A 25,932-nucleotide genomic window follows, 5' to 3' on the forward strand; every position below is an offset into this window, starting at 1 on the left:
TTAATCGGTCATGCATCACTCCATAGAATTTCCATTGATCCAGAGTTCCGTAGTGATGGCTTTACACCACTCCATCCGACCCACGGCATTGTGCTTGGTGATGTAGGGCTGCATGCAGTGGTGGACTACACTATCACATTCCTACCCCTGTGTGAACTATGTCCTGCGTTTTGTAGTGTGTATTGTGATAGAGTCTGTGATATGGTAACGTATAAAGTATAGAGTAAGACAAAAGGTAGTGACTGTAGGGTAAGATAGACTTTGGTAAGCATTATAAGGGTAATAATTTTTAATTTATGTAAATGTAATGCATAATGTTTGTGAAGGAGATATGTCAGCTACAGACGTAGAGACCGACATAGTTAAAGTTTGGGACTAGCCTATAGTGGGAAAGGGCAAGCCCCATCAAAAAGGGACTGCTTCTTAATATGTGGTCAGATAGGGAACTTTGTTAACCAAGGTCAAGTTCGAGTTGCAGTTGGCTGATAGTGGAAGCAAGAACCTGTCGGTTGGGGCAGTGGGAGGCCTTACTGGAATCACTTGTGGATATTTCTGCAACATCCAAAGTTCATGGCTCGATACAGGTACTACAAAGAGTGCCTTATCCTCTGGCGTGCAGGGGAAGATGGACGTGGAACCGTGTGAAGGGAAGGTAACAGATCCCGGGTGTACGGGAAAAAAAGCAAGAGGTACAGCATGAAATCACCACTATGCCCCTTCATTTTCGGGATTGTGGGCGTCTCAGAATGCTGGACCCCCACAATTGTAAAGTAATGGCATATCCTAGACATATGGCATCACTTTATAGGATGGACATGCAGCTTCAATGGAAGCTCCGAACACTGTTTCACCTCATCATGTAAGACGTGCGGCTTCAGGAAAATATCCGGAGAGCACAGCTAATTCGGAACCCGAGAACAGTGCGGGCAACTCAACTAACAATGTCGCTGTCTCCAAATGTCTACGAGGAGAGGCAACGAGACCAGATCTTGTTCATACAAGAGCATATGCATGTATGGAAAGAGTGAAAAAATGGATTCCAAAAATAAAAATTTCGAAAAAATAAATAATTATAGAAAAAAAAATGTAAATGTAAAATATTAATACTTTCTCTTCCATTGCTTAACGGGTCCCCCAGTCTCCGTTATATTACCCCATTGATTACTTAAATGGCATTGATGGAGGTGAATTCTGATGACAGACTCCCTTTTAAATCATTTTTTCAAGAAAAACAAAGGTAAATTAGTATGAAAAAGGTAAAATATTAAATTTCCTAGCATAACTCACCTCCAGTGTATTCCACCCCTATGTAGCCACTGGTTCCTGCCCACATGTCCTGTACTGGCAGGTGGGTGTAGGGGTTTTTAAAGGGGTCTAGCAAATACTAATTTGTCCAACTTCCCTGTTTTGCTTCAGAGGGGACTGAGTAATTGATGTATTCTGTTTATTTCTGTATTTTGCATGAGTGTACGTACAGTACTGTGCAAACGTTTTAGGCAAGATTTGCAGGACTTTCATGCAGCGGCTCTCGGTGGTCCCATCCAGCAGTCACAGACCACTGTCATGGATGTGCCTATATACATTATACATATACAGTATATATACACACACACAGGTCATGGCCTAAAGTGTTGGCACTCTTGAAACTGCTTCAGAAAATGAAGTGTTACTTCCAGAAAATTATTGCAATTACAATTACGGTATTATGATTTGTTAGACACATTTATTTCCTTTGTGTATTGGAACAACACAAAACAAAACGTATAAAAAAGGGCATATTGGACATCATTTCACGCAAAACCTAAAAAATGGGCCACACAAAATTGTTAGCACCCTCAACTTATTATTTGGTTGCACACCCATTGGAATAAATAATTGCAATTATTAATAATAATAATTATAATTTTATTTCTATAGCGCCAACATATTCCGCAGCGCTTTACATTATAGAGGGGACTTGTACAGACAATAAAAGACATTACAGCATAACAATAATCACATAAATCAACAGATACCAAGAGGAGTGAGGGCCCTGCTCGCAAGCTTACAATCTATGAGGAAAAGGGGAGACACGAGAGGTGGATGGTGACAATTGCTTTCATTTTTCTAACCAGCCATAATGTAATAAATCGGGTGCTCATGTAATGCTGCATGAACCGGTTATCAGCCTTAAAATGTAACAGTACAGACACAGAGGCTATTAACCACATAAAGCGTGTGAGAACATGATATGAGGACCCTGGTTATGGTAAAAAAAATATTGAATGGGCAACACAGGGACAGTTAGGAAAATGTGTTGGGGCGGTAGGCCAGTCTGAAAAAAATGCATTTTTAGGGCACGCTTAAAACTGTGGGTATTGAGGATTAAGTGTCCTAGGTAGTGCATTCCAAAAAAATAGGGTCAGCACGTGAGAAGTCTTGGAGACGGGAGAGGGAGATTCTTTCTGACTATTGAGGATGTTAACCTCAGGTCGTTAGCAGAACGGAGAGCGCGGTAGGGTGGTAGACTGAGACGAGGGAGGAGATGTAGGCTGGTGCTGTACCATGGAGACCTTTGTGGGTGAGAGTAATAAGTTTATATTGAATTCTGGAGAGGATGGGTAACCAGTGTAATGACTGGCACAAGGTAGAGGCACCGGTGTAACGATTGGTGAGGAATATGATCCTGGCTACAGCATTGAAGACAGATTGGAGAGAGGAGAGTTTGGTAAGAGGGAGACCGATTAGTAGAGAGTTACAACAGTCCAGAGAATGAATAAGAGCAACCGTAAGAGTTTTTGCAGAATCGAAAGTAAGAAAAGGTCAAATTCTTGAAATGTTTTTGAGGTGCAGTTCTTAATTAATAGCTTTCTGTAACCATCAACAAGCTTCTTACACTTCTCAACTGTAATTTTGGACCCCTTTCTTTTGAAAACATATTTAAAGGGTGCCTTCTCCTAACAGCAATTTTAAGATTTCCTAATAGGATGTTTTATAGGATTTAGATCTGGACTCATTGTTGGCCACTTCAAAACTCTCCAGTGCTTTGTTTCCATCCATTTCTGGGTGCTTCTTGATGTATGTTTGGGGTCATTGTCCGTCTGGAAGACCCATGACCTAGGATGCAAACCCAGCTTTCTGAGCGCTACATTGTGACCCAAATCCTTTGGTAATTTCCAGATTTCGTGATGCCACACAGTCAAGGCACCCAGTGCCAGAGGCAGCAAAACAGCCCTCAAAAATCTTTGAACCTCCACCATATTGGATTGTAGGTAATGTGTTCTTTTCTTTGTAGCCCTCATTCCGTTTTCTGTAAACAGTAGAATTATGTACTTTACCAAACAGCTCTATCTTGGTCTCATCTGTACACAAGACGCTTTCCCAGAAGGATTTTGGCTTACAAGCGTACATTTTGACAAACTGCAGTCCAGCTTTTTTATGTCTCTGTGGCAGCAGTGGTAATTTCCTGGGTCTACTGACATAGCGTTTCATTTAATTCATATGTCAACATATAGTTTGTGCTGACAGTGATGCAGCCTGATACTGCAGAACAGCTTGAATTTCTTTGGAACATGATTGGGGCTTATCCACCATTCGGAGTATCCTGTGTTGCAACCTTTCATCAATTTCTCTCTGCCATCCACATCCATGGATATTAGCCACAGTGCCATGGGTTGTAAACTTCTTGATTATGTTGCAAACTGTGCAAAAAGGAACGTAATCTTGAGACTTAATATTTTTCAACAATTTTGGTTCTCAAGTCCTCAGACAGTTCTCTTCTCCTCTCTCTCTCTGTTCTTCATCTTTAGTGTGGCACACACAAACACAGAATGCAAAGATTGAGTCAACTTCTCCCCTTTTTATCTGGTTTCAGGTGTGATTTTCATATTGCCCATATCTGTTACTTGCCACGGGTGACCTGGAATGAGCATCACATGCATGAAAAAAAGTTGTTTAGCCACAATTTTGGAAATGTGTTAACATGCCAACAATTTTTTGCGGCCCATCTTTGGGGTTTTGTATAAAATGATATCCAATTTGCCTTTTTTTCTCAGTTTATTTTGTATTGTCCCAATACACACAAAGGAAATAAACGGGTGTACAACAAAACATGTGTATTGCAATAATTTTCTGGTAGAAATACTTCATTTTCTGGAACAATTTCAAGGGTGCCAACACTTTTGGCCATGACTGTATATATACAGTACAGACCAAAAGTTTGGACACACCTTCTCATTTAACCCCTTAATCCCATATGACGTACTATACCGTCGAGGTGGGGTGGGCTTTAATTCCCACTGACGGTATAGTACGTCATAGGCGATCGGCCGCGCTCACGGGGGGAGCGTGGCCGATCGCGGCCGGGTGTCAGCTGCCTATCGCAGCTGACATCTGGCACTATGTGCCAGGAGCGGTCACGGACCGCCCCTGGCATATTACCCCCGGCACACCGCGATCAAACATGATCGCGATGTGCCGGCGGTGCAGGGAAGCATCGCGCAGGGAGGGGGCTCCCTGCGGGCTTCCCTGAGCCCCCCGCAGCAACGCGATGTGATCGCGTTGCTGCGAGGGTCTTACCTCCCTCCCTGCCTGCTCCAGACCCGGATCCAAGATGGCCGCGGATCCGGGTCCTGCAGGGAGGGAGGTGGCTTCACAGAGCCTGCACTGCTATCAGATCGGTGATCTGACAGAGTGCTGTGCAAACTGTAAGATCATCGATCTGTGATGTCCCCCCTGGGACAAAGTAAAAAAGTTTTAAAAAAAAATTCCAAATGTGTAAAAAAAAGTTAAAAAAATATTCCTAAATAATGAAAAAAAAAAAAAAATATTCCCATAAATACATTTCTTTAAATCATAAAAAAAACAATAAAAGTACACATATTTAGTATTGCCGCGTCCGTAACGACCCAACCTATAAAACTGGCCCACTAGTTAACCCCTTCAGTAAACACCGTAAGAAAAAAAAAAAACGAGGCAAAAAACAACGCTTTATTATCATACCGCCGAACAAAAAGTGGAATAACACGCGATCAAAAAGACAGATATAAATAACCATGGTACCGCTGAAAGCGTCATCTTGTCCCGCAAAAAATGAGCTGCGAAAAAATAAAAAAGTTATAGTCCTGAGAAGAAAGCGATGCAAAAATAATTATTTTTTCTATAAAATAGTTTTTATCGTATAAAAGCGCCAAAACATAAAAAAATTATTTAAATGAGATATCGCTGTAATCGTACTGACCCAAAGAATAAAACTGCTTTATCAATTTTACCAAACGCGGTATAAACGCCTCCCCCAAAAGAAATTCATGAATAGCTGGTTTTTGGTCATTCTGCCTCACAAAAATCATAATAAAAAGCGATCTAAAAATGTCACGTGCCCAAAAATGTTACCAATAAAAACGTCAACTCGTCCCGCAAAAAACAAGACCTCACATGACTCTGTAGACCAAAATATGGAAAAATTATAGCTCTCAAAATGTGGTAACGCAAAAAATATTTTTTGCAATGAAAAGCGTCTTTCAGTGTGTGACGGCTGCCAATCATAAAAATCCGCTAAAAAACCCGCTATAAAAGTAAATCAAACCCCCCTTCATCACCCCCTTAGTTAGGGAAAAATTAAAAAAATTTATTTATTTCCATTTTCCCATTAGGGTTAGGGTTAGGGCTAGGGTTAGGGTTAGGGCTAGGGTTAGGGTTAGGGCTAGGGTTAGGGCTAGGGCTAGGGTTAGGGCTAGGGTTAGGGCTAGGGTTAGGGTTAGGGCTAGGGTTAGGGTTGGGGCCACAGTTAGGGTTGGGGCTAAAGTTAGGGTTAGGGTTGGGGCTAAAGTTACGGTTAGGGTTTAGATTACATTTACAGTTGGGAATAGGGTTGGGATTAGGGTTAGGGGTGTGTCAGGGTTAGAGGTGTGGTTAGGGTTACTGTTGGGATTAGGGTTAGGGGTGTGTTTGGATTAGGGTTTCAGTTATAATTGGGGGGTTTCCACTGTTTAGGCACATCAGGGGCTCTCCAAACGCGACATGGCGTCCGATCGCAATTCCAGCCAATTCTGCGTTGAAAAAGTAAAACAGTGCTCCTTCCCTTCCGAGCTCTCCCGTGTGCTCAAACAGGGGTTTACCCCAACATATGGGGTATCAGCGTACTCAGGACAAATAGGACAACAACTTTTGGGATCCAATTTCTCCTGTTACCCTTGGGAAAATACAAAACTGGGGGCTAAAAAATATTTTTTGTGGGAAAAAAAAGATTTTTTATTTTCAAGGCTCTGCGTTATAAACTGTAGTGAAACACTTGGGGGTTCAAAGTTCTCACAACACATCTAGATGAGTTCCCTGGGGGGTCTAGTTTCTAATATGGGGTCACTTGTGGGGGGTTTCTACTGTTTAGGTACATTAGGGGCTCTGCAAACGCAATGTGAAACCTGCAGACCATTCCATCTAAGTCTGTATTCCAAATGGCGCTCCTTCCCTTCCGAGCCCTTCCATGCGGCCAAACAGTGGTTCCCCCCCACATATGGGGTATCAGCACACTCAGGACAAATTGGACAACAACTTTTGGGGTCGAATTTCTCTTCTTACCCTCTGGAAAATACAAAACTGGGGGCTAAAAAATAATTTTTGTGGGAAAAAATTCCATGCGGCCAAACAGTGGTTCCCCCCCACATATGGGGTATCAGCGCACTCACGACAAATTGGACAACAACTTTTGGGGTCGAATTTCTCCTCTTACCCTCGGGAAAATACAAAACTGGGGGCTAAAAAATAATTTTTGGGGGAAAATTTTTTTTTAATTATTTTCACGGCTCTGCGTTACAAACTGTAGTGAAACACTTGGGGGTTCAAAGCTCTCACAACACATCTAGATGAGTTCCTTAGGGGGTCTACTTTCCAAAATGGTGTCACTTGTGGGGGGTTTCTACTGTTTAGGTACATTAGGGGCTCTGCAAACGCAATGTGACACCTGCAGACCATTCCATCTAAGTCTGCATTCCAAATGGCGCTCCTTCCCTTCCGAGCCCTCCCATGCGGCCAAACAGTGGTTCCCCCCCACATATGGGGTATCAGCACACTCAGGACAAATTGGACAACAACTTTTGGGGTCGAATTTCTCTTCTTACCCTCTGGAAAATACAAAACTGGGGGCTAAAAAATAATTTTTGTGGGAAAAAATTTGTTTTATTTTTACGGCTCTGCATTATAAACTTCTGCGAAGCACTTGGTGGGTCAAATCGCTCAAAATACATCAAGATAAATTCTTTAGGGGGTCTACTTTCCAAAATGGTGTCACTTGTGGGGGGTTTCAATGTTTAGGCACATCAGTGGCTCTCCAAACGCAACATGGCGTCCCATCTCAATTCCTGTCCATTTTGCATTGAAAAGTCAAACGGCGCTCCTTCCCTTCTGAGCTCTCCCATGCGCCCAAACAGTGGTTTACCCCCACATATGGGGTATCAGCGTACTCAGGACAAATTGTACAACAACTTTTGGGGTCCAATTTCTTCTCTTACCCTTGGGAAAATAAAAAATTGGGGATGAAAAGAATTTTTGTGAAAAAATATGATTTTTTGTTTTTACGGTTCTGCATTATAAACTTCTGTGAAGCTTGGTGGGTCAAAGTGCTCACCACACCTCTAGATAAGTTCCTTAGGGGGTCTACTTTCCAAAATGGTGTCACTTGTAGGGGGGTTTCAATGTTTAGGCACATCAGGGGCTCTCCAAACGCAACATGGTGTCCCATCTCGATTCCAGTCAATTTTGCATTGAAAAGTCAAATGGCGCTCCTTCGCTTCCGAGCTCTGTCATGCGCCCAAACAGTGGTTTACCCCCACATATGGGGTATCGGTGTACAGAGGACAAATTGTACAACAACTTTTGGAGTCTATTTTCTCCTGTTACCCTTGGTAAAATAAAACAAATTGGAGCTGAAGTAAATTTTTTGTGAAAAAAAGTTAAATGTTCATTTTTATTTAAACATTCCAAAAATTCCTGTGAAGCACCAGAAGGGTTAATAAACTTCTTGAATATGGTTTTGAGCACCTTGAGGGGTGCAGTTTTTAGAATGGTGTCACACTTGGGTATTTTCTATCATATAGACCCCTCAAAATGACTTCAAATGAGATGTGGTCCCTAAAAAAAAAATGGTGTTGTAAAAATGAGAAATTGCTGGTCAACTTTTAACCCTTATAACTCCCTAACAAAAAAAATTTTGGTTCCAAAACTGTGCTCATGTAAAGTAAACATGTGGGAAATGTTACTTATTAAGTATTTTTTGTGACATATCTCTGTGATTTAATTGCATCAAAATTCAAAGTTGGAAAATTGCGAAATTTTCATAATTTTCGCCAAATTTCCGTTTTTTTCACAAACAAACAAACAGGTACTATCAAAGAATTTTTACCACTATCATGAAGTACAATATGTCCCGAGAAAACAATGTCAGAATCACTGGGATCTGTTGAAGCGTTCCAGAGTTATAACCTCATAAAGGGACAGTGGTCAGAATTGTAAAAATTGGCCCGGTCATTAACGTGCAAACCACCCTCGGGGCTTAAGGGGTTAAAGATTTTTCTGTATTTTCATGACTATGAAAATTGTACATTCACACTAAAGGCATCAAAACTATGAATTAACACATGTGGAATTATATACTTAACAAAAAAGTGTGAAACAACTGAAATTATGTCTTATATTCTAAGTTCTTCAAAGTAGCCTCCTTTTGCTTTGATGACTGCTTTGCACACTCTTGGCATTCTCTTGATGAGCTTCAAGAGGTAGTCGCCGGGAATGGTTTTCACTTCACAGGTGTGCCCTGTCAGGTTTAATAAGTGGGATTTCTTGCCTTATAAATGGGGTTGTGACCATCAGTTGTGTTGTGCAGAAGTCTGGTGGATACACAGCTGATAGTCCTACTGAATAGACTGTTAGAATTTGTATTATGGCAAGAAAAAAGCAGCTAATTAAAGAAAAACGAGTGGCCATCATTACTTTAAGAAATGAAGGTCAGTCAGTCCGAAAAATTTCAGTTGTTTTCATACTTTTTTGTTAAGTATATCATTCCACATGTGTTAATTCATAGTTTTGATGCCTTCAGTGTGAATGTACAATTTTCATAGTCATGAAAATACAGAAAAATCTTTAAATGAGAAGGTGTGTTGTGTCCAAACTTTTGGTCTGTACTGTATATATATATATATATGTATATATATATATATATATATATGGATGGATATGTATATTTATGTAACTTTGATAGCCCTCTTCCGCCCAACAACCTTGATAACATCACTGGGTTCATAGAATAATTTCTATTTGGCGATTTTCCATACAGTTGCTTGTTGCAGAACTTTTTGTCCATGAGGCCTGAAGAGAGATGACATTTCATTGCTTTGGTAACTGTATCCTTTTTCACTTTTACCCAAATATTGCTCCTTGTGCAATAAAAAAACAACCAAACAACAAGTCATCTGTGTCACTGCTTTGGGAATTAATGAGCATTTCATCAAGTCAGTAGGGCAAAAGTAATACAGCAGTTTGTGCAATCCCACCGAGGGCATGAGGGAGAAAAATGATATAGAAGATGGAAGATTGTATTTCTTTGTTTAGATTGTTTCTATGCTTATAAACCATGAAATTGTATCACCAGCGCTTTTCATCTTTGCTTTGCTATGCAAGAAAAATCTATACGTCAACTATACTCCCTGCAATAGTTACAGGTGAGTCAAGTGATTAAAGAAGTGTCAAGATTAGAAAAGTAACTAACTTTATATGATTGTTGTCTGGATTAGAACAAAAAAATTTTTCCTATAACCTGTTAGGAAATTGTGAGTCAATATTGAAAATTGGTCTGTTCAAGATCCTCATTTCTTTGTCGCCAGAGAAGGTCCCGCTTTGGGCCTGAGTGTAATGCTTCATTTACCCTAGACTAGACATCCAACCGGCTCATCGACAAAAAGTCACGTACCCGATGTACAAATTGACAAGATGTTTTATTAAAACTTTCTTCCAAACGGAGGCTCTTTGCTTAAATGTTTCTTAAAGTGGACCAGGTCAAAAGTGTCCAGTTGTAGCTCTTATTTTATACCCCCGCTCACCTGAGTATTCCGGTTTTTTTGTTTTTTTTTTTGTAAATCTGCAATATGGTTCCAGAGATATTTGCATTATTATTTAGTGCTAATTTTTATGGTATTCTCCAAGGAGGCGTGGCTCAAAGGACTCCTTGGGGGCGTGTCTTTAGACTGTTCAGCATTATTACTCTGTGAGTCACGCCCCTTCGTTAAAACCATAAAAAGCTACAGTTTTCCACACAACAGAGCATCAGCCATCTCCTATCTCAGTAATCTGTGTTCACAGAAGACTGATTTTACCCATAAATTTGGAATTTTCAGAATGAAATATCAGTCCAGTAGGAGAAAAAAAGAATATTTCTCAAATACATATTGCAAAGTTTTTTATTGTCCCAAGTGCTATTGATTTATTAAAACAACAGTTTCTCTTTAAATCAAAATGGTCATGTTAAATAACGTTATTAACCTGCATATATGGGGTTAATTTGCAGATTACTATCGTTCTGAAATCATGTGTTGCCCGCACTGAGAGCCCCACTACCGGAAGAAAGTGAACTTCATTCCTCCTGGCACCGTTTGGTTTCCAGTCATAGGGGCGACGTCAGCACGGTTTCAGTCACCGATCTGTGTGTAGACAGCGGCAGCTGTAACTGCTCCCCCGCCACTGACTGACAGCTGCTCAGCATTAGGGCTGGCTGTCAGTCAATGCCAGGGACGCAGTTAAAGCTGCCACTCTATACACGGTGACTAAAGCCACGCCAACTGCACCATTGTGACTGGGAGATGAACACCATGGAATAAAGGTAATTTCCTTCTGGCAGTGGGGCTCTCAGTGTCGGTGTCGGGATGCTATTAACCTGCAGAGTAGCCCCATATCTGTAGGTTAATCGCTTTATTTTACATGACAGATTCCATTTAATGAGAAACTATTGTTTTTATAAATCAATAGTACATTTGAAAATACAAATCTTTGTAATATAGCTTAACAGAGAAATCTGCTTCTTTCTCCTCCTGGACTGATCTTTCATTCTCCAGCCGGATACCCTCCCTTCATATCACACCAGTCACCCCATATTTTAGTGAATTTACCCCCATAAAGCACACACATTGCAGAAGATGAAAAATGTAAGTGCCTATTCATACACAGGTATTATAACAAAAAAAACCATGAGATGAACCTAACATGGTCTTACAGGAAAGCAATGCACAACGGCAGCGGTGTTAAAACAGACACTTTTCCAACCCTCTAAAAGCCGAAAAGGAAGTGAAAAATTGCTGTAAAATTTGGCGATCTTATTATCGTCAAGAGATCCTTCTTACAAGTCGGAGTATGCCTTTATCTTGTTTTAGAGGTACAACTTAAAAGTAGAAAGCAAGTGTAAAAAATATATATTACAGTACAACCGACAGTAAGTTACATAGACCTCTTCAACCTGATGAGGCTGGTGTACTTCTTTTGAAAATACATATGAAAATGGTTTTATAAGCCTGATATTGCCTGATATTGAACATTTTATGAGTCCAACTAGAACAACAGCTGGACTCATAGAAGTGCTGGACGAAGACTGCAGAAACCTAACATAACTCACCGGCAGGTAAACGGAGTGTTCTATTATTACAGAAATCGGAGTGGCAGCATTCCGTCCTGGTGATGTTGTTTGAGCTGTGACAGTAGACTTGAGCCTTCAACTCAAGAAGAGAAATACAGGACTTGATGACTTCTTCTCTGCCATTCGTAAGCATCACGGAGGTCCAGCAAGCTCCCTCTGTTTGGCAGGTATAGTTGGTGCTTTCACACATCAGACACACACACTTAAGACCTTGAAATTAAGAAAAAGAAACTCAATTAGATTTTTTGGGGGGTTGATTGAGGCTCACAAATTATATATATTCAACAAGGGAAAGGAACAGTTTACAAAACAGGGGGGTTGATTTAGACAATTTGCACAGATATAATATTCATATTATGTTCTTTGTAAAGAAACAATTTATTAACATCACTCAAAATAAATGATGATAAAAAAAAATATCTGGTTGAGCCTATTGTGATTTCTTTTTGTGTAGAGGTCATGAGTTAATTTTTACCCCAAATTGTCGATTCTGCTGTATTATGAACTTGATAATGCAACAATCTTTAGTAAACTCCATCTAGGAGAGATTTCTTGCAGCTAAAAATTTATGCTTACAAAGAGAATTTTGGACATATTGTAACAAATTAAAGTAACCCCCACTAGCTTGTGTCATCATACGGCAATTTAAAGTCATTCCTAGTGATGACCTAAGGGTTGGACACCAAAGATATAATGGAGGAGCAGAGAGAGAGAACAGGCAGAGAGAAACACATCCATATCCAACTGCTGCTTTCTAGTAAGTGTTTATCTCACTCCAGGTCTGGATTAAAAGCTACACTGCTCAGAACTGCTTTGTAATGTCCTCCATGCGGCTGCTGCGTCTGAACTTGTGCTATCGAGACAAGAGAGTAGGAATCCCTCATGTTTGTGTGTACTGTGCATGGGAGACATCATAGCAACAAGTTTCCATCCACTAGCTCAGAGAGAACTGAAAATAAGAGATGCTTGAAAAACTGATAAAAAAGCAAGGCACAAGTCATAAAATGGTCAGAAAGAGTCTTATTCCTTGTGAACACGCACATGACAATTTGCTCTGAAAAGTCACCTGACACCACAGATGCACTACATATTAGACTGCTTGCCTTCATTTAATGAAATAATGTACACAAGATTTTACCAAAGATTGCTTATGATCATTTAGGCCTATGTCACATTATCACATGTGATGCATCCATAATAATGCAAGAATAATACCAACAATAATATGATTTTGCTTATCTTTATAGCTTTACATACAGCATTGTCACAGAAGATTCAGTACCGGTGGCCATTACTCTTCATCATATTTCAAGGGGCAAAATTTGACCCCATTACTGTTCCCTTTCTTGCACCATTGCTCTGATAATTATGTTGATGACAAAACAACTGTGGGCGCTAGATAGTAAACAGCAATAAACTGCACATTGGATGCTTTCAGCAAAGTTTTCCATGAATCCCTAAATACTGTTCAACTCATCCACTACCTAGTCTTTGCAAATACATCAGTAAGTGTTGCCCAAATTTACAAGGATGTTGATTTTGTGCAAATTATACAAGTGACAACATTAAAAAATTAGGACACATGGCGCCTTTTTCCAATAATTTTTCTTCATATATTCCTCGTGATTCTCAAGATCTCAGCTTCAAGTCACTCATTAAGAATCTTCAGAATTTACTTCCAGTGGATAAAAATGTGTCTTATTTATGCAATGACCACACAGGTGTATGCGTTACAGTACAGTTATCACATGAGCAGGACAGATTTTTATCCAATGCAAGTCAACAATGAAGTTTACGATGCAGAGATATAAAAAACAGTGAGGAACTGATATAAGAAGTATTTTGGAAAATGGTCTCTCAGGGCAATGTTTACTTTTGCTGCTGGGTTCCCCTACAGTTGATGGCTGACGATTCCAAGAAAAGGATTTCCAATTATTGTTTTTTTTTTGCTAAGAAAAAGGGATGGTAGAATGTGGATTCTATTTAGGATGCAAGGAAAGTACTGATGACCTTTTGACACAAGAGAATAACAGAAAGACAAATATATAAAAGAATTAAAACTGAAGTCTCATCATTAAGACATTTTGGCAGTCGGGAATCAAAAGTGAAGACGCTTGTGGTATTAATCCTTCACCGCACCCTCTATGGAAAATCCAGCAATGTATCGTCTGCAGACATGTCACTTTCAACAATATCATGCCTGACACACAACGCTCTCCGTCACGTCTTTCATAGACACAGGTTTGCCTGTTCTCAGTACAGGCGTGTCGCTTTATTAGCTGCTGAAAGCTGTCTCTTAGGGTACCGTCACACTATACGATTTACCTACGATCACGACCAGCGATAAGACCTGGCCGTGATCGTAGGTAAATCGTAGTGTGGTCGCTGGAGAGCTGTCACACAGACAGCTCTCCAGCGACCAACGATGCCGAGGTCCCCGGGTAACCAGGGTAAACATCGGGTTACTAAGCGCAGGACCGCGCTTAGTAACCCGATGTTTACCCTGGTTACCAGCGTAAAAAAAACAAACAGCACATACTTACATTCTGGTGTCCGTCAGGTCCCTTGCCGTCTGCTTCCCTCTGCTTCCCGCACTCACTGACTGCCGGCCGTAAAGTGAAAGTGAAAGCACAGCGGTGACGTCACCGCTGTGCTCTGCTTTCACTTTACGGCTGGCAGTCAGTGAGTGTGGGAAGCAGACGGCAAGGGACCTGACGGACACCGGAATGTAAGTATGTGCTGTTTTTTTTTTTTTACATTTACGCTTGTAACCAGGGTAAACATCGGGTTACTAAGCGCGGTCCTGCGCTTAGTAACCCGATGTTTACCCTGGTTACAAGCGAACGCATCGCTAGATCGGTGTCACACACACCGATCTAGCGATGACAGCGGGAGATCCAGCGACGAAAGAATGTTCCATACGATCTGCTACGACGTACGATTCTCAGCAGGATCCCTGATTGCTGCTGCGTGTCAGACACAGCGATATCGTAACGATATCGCTGGAACGTCACGACTAGTACCGTCGTAGCGATCGAAATGGGACTGTGTGACGGTACCCTTACACTCAAGCATCCAATGTTACAATTTGTCAAGTTGTGTCTGGAAATTGTGATTCTGTCATGAAATGTCTGTATATTCTCTTTTGCTTCCCCCCCCCTTCCCGCCCTGGAGATGTGGTATCATCAGACCACGTTCTTGCACGGTAAGACACAGCCATTACACAGTACACAGCAGGGACACATTTATAAGATTACTAGTTGAAGAGCCCGACGTTGCCTGGGCATAGTAAATATCTGTGGTTAGTTATAGCACCTCACTTCTCTTATTTTCCCATCACGCCTCTCATTTTCCCAATCACATCTTTCATTTTCCCCCTCACATCTCTCATTTTCTCCCTTACACCTCTCATTTTCCCCCTCACTCCTCTCATTTTCTCCCTCACTCCTCTCATTCCCCCCTAACACTTGTCATTTCGACCTCACATCTGTCATTTTCCGATCACTCCACTATTTTCCCTCACTCCTCTCATTTTGCACTCACACCTTTTCATTTTCACCTCACACCTCTCATTTTCACCTCAGTATATACATGTTTGTCATCTCCCTTATATATGTATATAGTATATACCGGCTGTGTGTCATCTCCTCCTGTATATAGTATATACCTGTATGTCATCTCCTCCTGTATATAGTATGTACCTGTATGTCATCTCCTCCTCTATATAGTATATACCTGTGTGTCATCTCTCCTGTATATAGTATATATCTGTGTGTCATCTCCCCTGTATATAGTATATACCTGTGTGTCATCTCCTCCTGTATTAGACCTCGTTCACACTTTATTTGCTCAGTATTTTTACCTCAGTATTTGTAAGCTAAATTAGGAAGCCCTCCCCCTGGCAGTATATATTAGCTCACACATACACATAATAGACCGGTCATGTGACTGACAGATGCCGTATTTCCTATATGGTACATTTGTTGCTCTTGTAGTTTGTCTGCTTATTAATCAGATTTTTATTTTTGAAGGATAATACCAGACGTGTGTGTGTGTTTTAGGGCGAGTTTCATGTGTCAAGTTGTGTGTGTTGAGTTGCGTGTGGCGACATGCATGTAGCGACTTTTGTGGGATGAGTTTTGTGTGGCAACATGCGTGTAGCAACTTTTTGTGTGTCGAGTTGCATGTGACAGGTTAGTGTAGCAAGTTGTGTGCAGCAAGTTTTGCGCATGGCGAGTTTTGCGCGTGGCGAGTTTTATGTGTGGTGCCTTTTGAGTATGTGCAAGTTTTGTGTGAGGCAACTTTTGCATGTGTTGCATTTTGTGTGTGTGTTCATATCCCCATGTGTGGTGAGTATCCCATGTCGGTGCCCCACCTTAGCAACTGTACGGTATATACTCTTTGGCGCCATCGCTCTCATTCTTTAAGTCCCCCTTGTTCACATCTGGCAGCTGTCAATTTGCCACCAACACTTTTCCTTTCACTTTTCCCCATTATGTAGATAGGGGCAAAATTGTTTGGTAAATTGGAAAGCGCGGGGTTAAAATTTCACCTCACAACATAGCCTATGACGCTCTCGGGGTCCAGACGTGTGACTGTGCAAAATTTTGTGGCTGTAGCTGCGACGCCTCCAACACTTTTCATTTCACATTTTCCCCATTATGTAGATAGGGGCAAAATTGTTTGGTAAATTGGAAAGCGCGGGGTTAAAATTTCACCTCACAACATAGCCTATGACGCTCTCGGGGTCCAGACGTGTGACTGTGCAAAATTTTGTGGCTGTAGCTGCGACGCCTCCAACACTTTTCATTTCACATTTTCCCCATTATGTAGATAGGGGCAAAATTGTTTGGTGAATTGGAAAGCGCGGGGTTAAAATTTCGCCTCACAACATAGCCTATGACGCTCTCAGGGTCCAGACGTGTGACTGTGCAAAATTTTGTGGCTGTAGCTGCTACGGTGCAGATGCCAATCCCAGACATACATACTGTACATACAGTACATACATACATACACACATACACATTCAGCTTTATATATTAGATCTCTTCACAGGGACATTTTATTTAATCACATCCAATGGTGGAAATTATTATTACTCCAAGATCTACTTTGTTTGTGGGACAACCCCTTTAAAGGGTTTGTCCAGGAATGAAATATTGAGGACCTATCTGTAGGTTTGCAGCATAGGTCATCAACATGAGAACAGTGGGGTCCGACCACTAAGACCCCACCCACCGATCAGCTTAAAATTGCATCAGTCAGAACTAAGCTATGAACAAGATGGAACACTGCAGAACACAGGATGGAATACTGCACATCATCTCCCTTTCACTGCTGAAATAGCGCCACTCTTTTCCATTAGCTTATTGTGATATCGCAACTCAGTCCAATTCAGGGGCGGACATATCATTGGTGCAACAGTGCAGCCACACTGGGGTGCAAGAGGTAACGGGTCCATTTCTACCTTCAAAGCATGAGCTATTAGACTGTAAAGGATCCATATATTGTTCTTGCACATGGGCCCTTTTCTGCCTGCGTCCACCAGTGGTCCCATTCATATAAATGGATTTGAGCTGCACTACCAGACAAGAGTGGCGCTGCTTTCCAATCCTAGTTTACTCTTTTAATTACTAAGAAGCTCCTTTAAGAAGTATTTTATATTTTATGAAGACTTCATTGATTGTGAACTTGAAGTTCTGCAAAACTAATAACTTTTTTTACATAAAATATTAAGAGTTTTCTCTTTTACTCTTAAACTTTCTGTGTTGTCCTGATGTAACTTTTCTTGCGCAGCAACTGAACTGTAGACGAGCTCAGATAATGAAATGTCATTAACACATGGAGTCAGTTAATGTTTAACTTTCAGCCAGGTCTTTACAATAATTATAGCCTCCTGCTCGGTACATAAAACCTATTATATATCAAGTGCACCAATTAACTATAACAAAATAAGACGTAAATAGGGGGAACCTTACAATAAGGAAGATATGAGTAAGTAAATGACACCTCTGCCGCTCACAGCCTTATCAAAGCTTCTATTAATCACAAGTTCCAGACTGGTTTTATTGGACCTTTTAGGTTATGTGTACATGGCGTCTCATTGAAGGTTTTAGAGCAGAAACTTAACAGAAACCCTAAGTACCCGATTCATCATTGGAATCGCACCAGGGTTTCAGCATGAATACCTCTCAATTGGTTTTTTTTTAATTCCGACAAATTCATCAATTGATTTGCTCCTTTTTCAAGTTGTCTTTCGCAGTTTAATTAGTTTTCTGTGTGACGTTTCACAAGCGAAAAAACGGAAAGTGGACCCACTGGACCGTGACGATGATCCCTTCACGGACGAGCTGACCAGGTGGACCATCCCCTATACAGGGAGAGTTAGGGGCAGGCCCTCAAGGAGCGTTAAGCACAAGAGAGAGGCCAAGAGCACTTGCAATACACAAACGATCATCAGGCACAGATGGGCAGCAGGAAGTGGTATACATACCGGCGCGAAGAACACTTCTCGGTAACAGTCCTCCAGGAAGATAGAGAGGACGAGAAGGAGCGCCCGGCAGGAAGATCAGAAGTACGCGCGCGCAGTGCTGAATCTGGCGTGCGCGCACGCCCGACGAACATCAGAGGCCGGGGCGAGCGCAGAGAGGAAGACGCCGCAGGAGAGGAGGCGTGCCGGAACGCCGAAGACAGGTGAGTATGAGTGGGCGGAGAAGGCGGCAGCGGCATAAAATTCTGACTTTTCCATCTTTGTGACTTTTCCAATTTTCTTAGACAGCTTCATAAAAAAGTGCAATATTTGCTGCGACTCCACTCCAGTTCCCCACCAGAATGATTTTATGTACACCTCTATTTTTGGCACATTCTTGCAACATTTTGCGAAATGTGTGACTTATTCCACTAACAGGTCACAAAACCAGTTAGAAGATAGTTTTGGGGCATTGCCCAAAATTCATGAATTTCGTACACCATTTTTAAGAATTTGGTGAAAAAAAAGTCAGTGCAAAACACAAGTCAAAAAAAAAAATTGGCGTAAAAGGAAACACAAATGATTCAAGTTAAACTTTTAAAGGAAGATTTTGGAGAGTTTCTGATCCAAAAACTCAGCAAAAAGACTCAGTGTGAACACACTCTTGATAGTACACAGTCAAGTATAGGCTATGTGCATATGGCTTCGGCAAAGCAGCTTTAGGAAAGTGCCAGTGGCCTTGTCTTTAGGCGACTTCTTTGCAGCTCCCCTGATGGCTTTTCGCTCTATACCGTTATTTATAGAGAGCAGATGGTTTCTGAACACTGAAGTGATTAGAATAAGTGAAATAGGATGAATATGTGACCAGCAATGATGTCATTCTGAATCCGGAATCTGCGTAAAAAAGATACCGTGTGAAAATACCCTTAAGGCTTAAGTTCCCACAATGAGCTTGTAGTGCGTTTTTGATGTTGCAAACTTTCTGCAACATTTTTGCATCCATCAAATAAGATCGGTTACTTGATTTTTTTCAAAAACATGCAGCGTCAAAAACTCATCATGGGAACATAACCTAAGTGTTCTCTAAAGCTATGTTCACACTGATTTTTTTAAGAGTTGTTTTGGAGCTGATATGCTGCAAAATCTTCCTGCAAATCAGCTTGGAAAAAACTTTTCGTTTTGCTTTCCTTAGGGTTCTGGTGAAAAAAAAAGACATGTCACTTCTTTTAAGAAGCTCTTGAAAGCTACTCCAAATAAGTCAAAAGTTTGTAAAAAGAATGTTTTAGGAAGAATACAGTTCCACAATGCTCCGAAACCTTTTCAAAACCGCTTCAGGAAATGAAAAACTGCTCCACAATCAGCCCAAAAAAGAGTTTTTTTCCTGAAATGGTTTGCACTCAGAAACATCATTTTTGACAGCTTGCAAGAAGTGTACGTCCACGTGTAGCAGAAATTTTGCTGACGATTCACTGTAAATATCACCTTTGCGGTGTTTAAAGGCGGCAAAGTATGTGCCCACACAAAGAATGAGCATGCTGGGGTTTCTGAACTGACAGAAGACGGAGCACGGGCACAGCAGTGTCGTTTTGACATTGCTGTGCAATATACTGATTTTATGGGTGCACTTTTGCGACGCTTTTTGAGGCGGATGTCGGGCGGAAGCAGCATGATCTAGACGCCATGCACACGTACAGTAGCTTTGTAGGATTTTTTTGGCCACTTTTTATATATGGGGTGGTTCTTATAAAAGACAGAAGCCATACTTATGCCTGGAATCCCCCTCACCCGCTTACAGCGCCACTCCTCTGACAGACGCCATTGGGACTGGAAGTGATGATTTCGTCACCACCAGTCACCTGGCTCTGCGGCCCATCGGTGGCCTCAACGGTCAAGTGACTGGTGGTCTGAAGGTAATCACATCTCATGTAATGAGGGTCTGTTCATCAGTCAGTGGACTGGTGCAGGGGGGGCGGATTCCCGTTTTCTTGCTTTCACTTATAAGAATCCCTACCCTTTTTACACTTAAAAAAGTAGCTGAAAACCCCTTTAATGAGGATCTGACTGGTGATAGTCCCAGAATACACAATGGACCGCGTGTATTCAAACAGTCATTGCTGCCCATAGCAGCCAATCAGAGCTCAGCTTTCATTTTTTAAACTGGGCACTTTATCCTAGGATCATTCAGTGGACTTGGTATGGACATTTGTTCCACCAGGTTGCCCTGGCTTTTCTATTAGAGAGCCTATGGTTTTTTGCGCTCATGATTTTTTACTTTGTGCGCTTTAAAGCATATTAGGATGTGTTTTTCTTTTCAACTAGGAGGTACCATCTCATCTTCATAATATGACATATACTATGCTGACCTAGCGTATTATGTCTTATATCGGCTGCATAATTATCCGTAGGTTATAATAATAATAATAATAATAATAATAATAATAATCTTTATTTATATAGCGCCAACATATTCCGCAGCGCTTTACAGTTTAACAGTTTCAAACACAAAAGTCATAAGTAACAACGTTAACAATACAATAATTAAAGCAAAATAAGATGACCCTGCTCGTGAGAGCTTACAATCTACAATGAGGTGGGGGAGATACAAAGTACAGGTGTGTATTTACAATGATGTATTTACAATGATGGTCCAGCCATCTTCAGGGGTTGGGGAATAGATGGAGATAGTGAATGGGCTACACACACACAAACATAACATAACTTTGATTAGTGAACGTGATAGGCCGCTCTGAACAAATGTGTTTTGAGCGAGCGCCTAAAACTATGCAAATTATGGATGGTCCTAATATCTTGGGGTAGAGCATTCCAGAGGATTGGCGCAGCACGGGAGAAGTCTTGGAGTCGGTTATGTGTATAGGGGTGTTCATGTACACTATTGGTACATTTTATATTGTTTTTATGTTATGCTGTGGTGTTCAATAAACATTTTGTTATTTTTCTATTTCCGTGGTTGTGCGTGCCTGTTTCATAGTCCATTCTTTTTTCTCTTTTTTGGTTCTATATTTACATTGGACTAGGCACTGCACCCGATAACATCTATTTGAGAATACAGCTTTGGTGCACCCTTTATAAATGTAAGTGCCAGCAGTGTGACACAGCCGACATCTGCCGCTAACACCAGCGACCAGACTGTGTGCCAATCACTTCAACACATTTTCATGCTGCCGTCAATTACTGACAGAGGATTTCACTGTTTAGATTCCTGGTCTGCGCAGGTAGTGGCACCCATTGCCCGCTCTGGGATGTGATCGCCTACTGAATCCCCCCTAGTATTACAGTATTCATTATGTAATACTACATGGAAATATTGCAGTCTATAGTAAAGGTACTGGTTCAAGTCCCTTAGACAAACTAAAAAATAAAGGAAAATTTTAAAAAAAGTAAATATTAAAAAAAAAAGCTTAAATGGCCTATTTTACTAAAAAATTAAGAAATTATAAAAAATAAATATTTGGTAACTATTCATCCGTAAAAGTCTGCACTATGAAAATATAAAATAAAGTTAACCAAAGTGACAAACCGTGTAAAGAAAAAAAAAATGAAATATCCCAAATTTTGATTACTGCCCTTCCTCAAAAATGCATCAAAAAGTGGTCAGAACGTTTTATGTAATTAAAAATACTACATATAAAAACAACCGCTTACCACAGAAAACAAGCCCTCCTACAGGCCCATCGGCACAGTGACTGATCTCATAAAATGGCAACACAAGCTAAAATAGTAAAAAAAAAACTTTAAGCATTGACATAATGGTTCTGGATCTGAAGAATCGTGTTGCCAGGTGATTTTTACAGTACAATGAATGCTGTAAAACTAGGACCCAAAACAATGGGGCAATGGCGTTTTTTTCATTATTTTATCAAACTTTGAATTTTCTTCTAATTTATCAGTACATTATATAGATAAAATGGGTGGTGTCACTCAAAAAACTACAACTTGTGCTGCAAAAAGAAGCCCTTCGTACAGCTATATCAATGGAGGAATAAAAATGGTTATGGCTCTTGGGAAAAGAGGAAGGAAAAAACTAAAGAACAAAAATGAAAAATATCCCGATCCTGAAAGGGTTAAAATGGACAAACTTTTTTTTTTCTTCTGTGAAGGCTGAAAAAAAAGAGGGAATCCACGGAAAAATACATGAATGTCCCATGATGAAGAATATCTTGGCGATTTCATCCACTCCTAACAGACCAGTAATGAAGGGAACACCAGTTAATATAGTATGACACAATTAATTCATGAACCTCACTTTGACATATAGGGGAGTGATGAGTTTTGCAACGCCCTTTGGCACTTGGTCTAATTGTGCAATGAGGCTTTTCGCATTGAGTGAAGGACATTTGGGATTTTTCTATAGGTCGCAAATCCCTAAATGTCAAATTGTGAAAATATGTTTCCAAACCAGCACATATGGAAATACTGCAGCTGCTGTGAGCTGATAAGTAACTCCAGTTTATTAGCTCTTGTAGAGTACAAGGGTAAAGGTCAGAGGTTTCCATCGTACAGAACATGCCAGTTATAGTATTATTCTAGGATAGTCTAGGATTCTCTGAGGAAATATGAAGGGGCGTAATGTGACCGCAAATGGCAAATCTGCCTATCTGGCCTCATCACCCAATGATGACCCAATGTTCAGTTTATAAGATGGCACAGAACATACAAGTCATACAGACACCAAAGAGAAATCTGATCTAAATATCACCATTGTGTTTTGACCCCGTACTCGGAGCAATGTCCTTGTGGTTTGTCAAAAAACACCACAATGCCCTAGCCAATTACTTCATGCAAAGTTAGCATTATAATTTAACTAGCTATTGAACCCGTTCTACGCCCGGGTGGCGAGCATTTATATTGGTATATGGTCTCCATCCTGTCATGTGCTGCTCCATCCTGCCTCCCCATCCTGTCATGAGCTGCTCCATCCTGCGCCCCCATCCTGTCATGTGCTGCTCCATCCTGCGTCCCCATCCTGTCATGTGCTGCTCCATCCTGCGTCCCCATCCTGTCATGTGCTGCACCCATCCTGCGCCCCCACTCTGTCATGTGCTGCTCCCATCCTGCGCCCCCATTCTGACATGTGCTGCTCCCATCCTGCACCCCCATTCTTAATTGTGTTGCACCCATCCTGCGCCTCCATTCTGTCATTTGCTGCTCCCATCCTGCGCCCCTATCCTGTCATGTGCTGCACCCATCCTGCGCCCCTATCCTGTCATGTGCTGCTCCCATCCTGCGCCCCTGTTCTGTCATGTGCTGCTTCCACCCTGCACCCCCATTCTGTCATGTGCTGCTGCCATCCTGCGCCCCCGTTCTGTCGTGCTGCTCCCATCCTGCGCCCCCATTCTGTCATGTGCTGCTTCCATCCTGCACCCCCATTCTGTCATGTGCTGCTTCCATCTTGCACCCCCGTTCTGTCATGTGCTGCTGCCATCCTGCACCCCCATTCTGTCATGTGCTGCTGCCATCCTGCACCCCCATTCTGTCATGTGCTGCTTCCATCCTGCGCCTCTGTTCTGTCATGTGCTGCTGCCATCCTGCGCCCCTGTTCTGTCATGTGCTGCTGCCATCCTGCGCCCCCGTTCTGTCATGTGCTGCTCCCATCCTGCGCCCCCGTTCTGTCATGTGCTGCTTCCATCCTGCACTCCCGTTCTTTCATGTGCTGCTGCCATCCTGCATCCCCGTTCTGTCATGTGCTGCTGCCATCCTGCACCCCCTGTTCTCTCATGTGCTGCTGCCATCCTGCGCCCCTGTTCTGTCATGTGCTGCTGCCATCCTGACCCCCGTTCTGTCATGTGCTGCTCCTATCCTGCGCCCCCGTTCTGTCATGTGCTGCTCCCATCCTGGGCCCCCGTTCTGTCATGTGCTACTCCCATCCTGCACCACCGTTCTGTAATTTGCTGCTCCCATAAAGCTGCTCCATAAAGGGTTATGGCCCCCATAAGATGCTCCATAGTATATGCCCCCGTACACTGCTCCCTAAAGGTTTATGGCCCCCATAAGATGCTCCATATTATATGCCCCGTACACTGCTCCATAAAGGTTTATGGCCCCCATAAGATGCTCCATAGTATATGCCCCGTACACTGCTTCATAAAGGTTTATGGCCCCCATAAGATGCTCCATACTATATGCCCCCGTACACTGCTCCATTATGGTTGATGGCCCCATAAGATGCTCCATACTATATGCCCCCGTACACTGCTCCATTATGGTTGATGGCCCCATAAGATGCTCCATAGTATATTCCCCCGTACACTGCTCCATTATGGTTGATGGCCCCATAAGATGCTTCATAGTATATGCCCCGTATGCTGCTGCGATATATTAAAAAAAAATACCATACTCACCTATCGTCACTGGGCGCCGAGTGCTGGGGGGCCTGAGCAGTCGGGGACACCGGCGCGCTGTGGGGGTCAGGTGCCGGAGTCGCCGCTAGCTCAGGCCCCCCCGCACTTGCTATAGTCACCTGTCTGTCCCGTTCCAGCGCTGCGCGCCGCTCCATCTTCCGGCTCCTCTGGCTGTGACTGTTCAGTCAGAGGGCGGCGCCCATTAAGCGAGTCATCGCGCCCTCTGAACTGTGAACGTCACAGGCAGAGGATGTGGAGGACGGAGCGGCGCGCAGCGCTGGAACGGGACAGACAGGTGAATATAGCTATACTTACCCCCCTGGCGCGTCCCTGCTATCCGTTGGAGATTGCGGTGTGCGTTCAGTGCTTACGCATACCGCGATCTCCTGGGAGCGTCAGCTCTGTGGGGTCCAGACTGCGCCGGCGCTTGCGCTTGCGCAGTCTATAAAGGCTTCGGACAGAGTGACGCTCCCAGCGTTATATAATTTAATGACAAAATCATGTTTACATACAGTTGAAATAAGAAGTTTCCATCCACTATATAAAAAGTCACATCTGCATGTTTTTGGCAATATCTAACATGAAATCAGAATAAACCTTTCCCATTTTGGGTCAATTAGGATTACCATAATTACTAATATTTCCCAAATACCAGAATAATGAGAGCAATAGAGAATGTTTTAAGGCATTTTTATTACTTACTGAAGAGTCAAAAGTTGACATAAATTTCATTAGCATTTGGTACATTGCCCTTTAACTGAATGACTTGGGTCAAGCGTTTGGGATCTCTTTACACAAGTTTCTCACAATAGTACTGTAGGTCGGAATATGGGCCCATTCCTCCTGACAAAACTGGTGTAACTGATCCAGGTTTGTAGGCCGCCTTGCTCGCACCGACCTTTTCTCCTTTGTCCATACATTTTAATAGGATTGAGATCTGGTCTTTGTGATGGCCACTCCAAAACATTGACTTTGTTATCCTTAAGCCACTTTGTAACCATTTTGGCAGTATGCTACGGGTCACTGTCAATTTGGAAGACCAATTTCCGCCCAAGCTTTCTTGATGTCTTGAGATGTTGCTTCAGTATTGCCACATAATCTTCTGTTCTCATGATGCCATCTATTTTGTGAAGTGCACTAGTCCCTCCTGCAGCAAAACAACCCCACAATGTGATGCTGCCACCCCCGTGCTTCACAGTTGGGATGGTGTTCTTAGGCTTCCAAACTTCTCCCTTTTTTCTCCAAACGTAAAGATGGACATTATGCCCAAAAAGTAAAATTTTAGTTTAATCAGACCACAGGACATGTCTCTAAAAATTAAGGTCTTTGTTCCTGTGTGCATTTGCAAACATTAATCTGGCTTTTTAATGTTTCTTTTGGAGTAATGGCTGCTTCCTGGCAGAGTGGCCTTTCAGCCCATGTTGATGCAGTCCTCGTTTCACTGTGGATATTGA

At 42.0% G+C, this 25,932-nt stretch overlaps 1 protein-coding gene across 2 annotated transcripts in view; it reads right to left on the reverse strand.

The window, feature by feature from the left end:
• ACVR1C (activin A receptor type 1C) overlaps positions 1–25,932 on the reverse strand; it is a 65,898-nt gene that overhangs the window by 24,341 nt on the left and 15,625 nt on the right. For both annotated transcript variants that reach the window (XM_069732967.1, XM_069732968.1), the window contains exon 2: positions 11,630–11,860. In XM_069732967.1, coding sequence (XP_069589068.1) covers positions 11,630–11,860 — 231 coding nt within the window. The remainder of the gene's footprint in view (positions 1–11,629; positions 11,861–25,932) is intronic.

The sequence above is a fragment of the Ranitomeya imitator genome, chromosome 7, assembly GCF_032444005.1.
Source record: "Ranitomeya imitator isolate aRanImi1 chromosome 7, aRanImi1.pri, whole genome shotgun sequence".
NCBI lineage: Eukaryota > Metazoa > Chordata > Amphibia > Anura > Dendrobatidae > Ranitomeya > Ranitomeya imitator.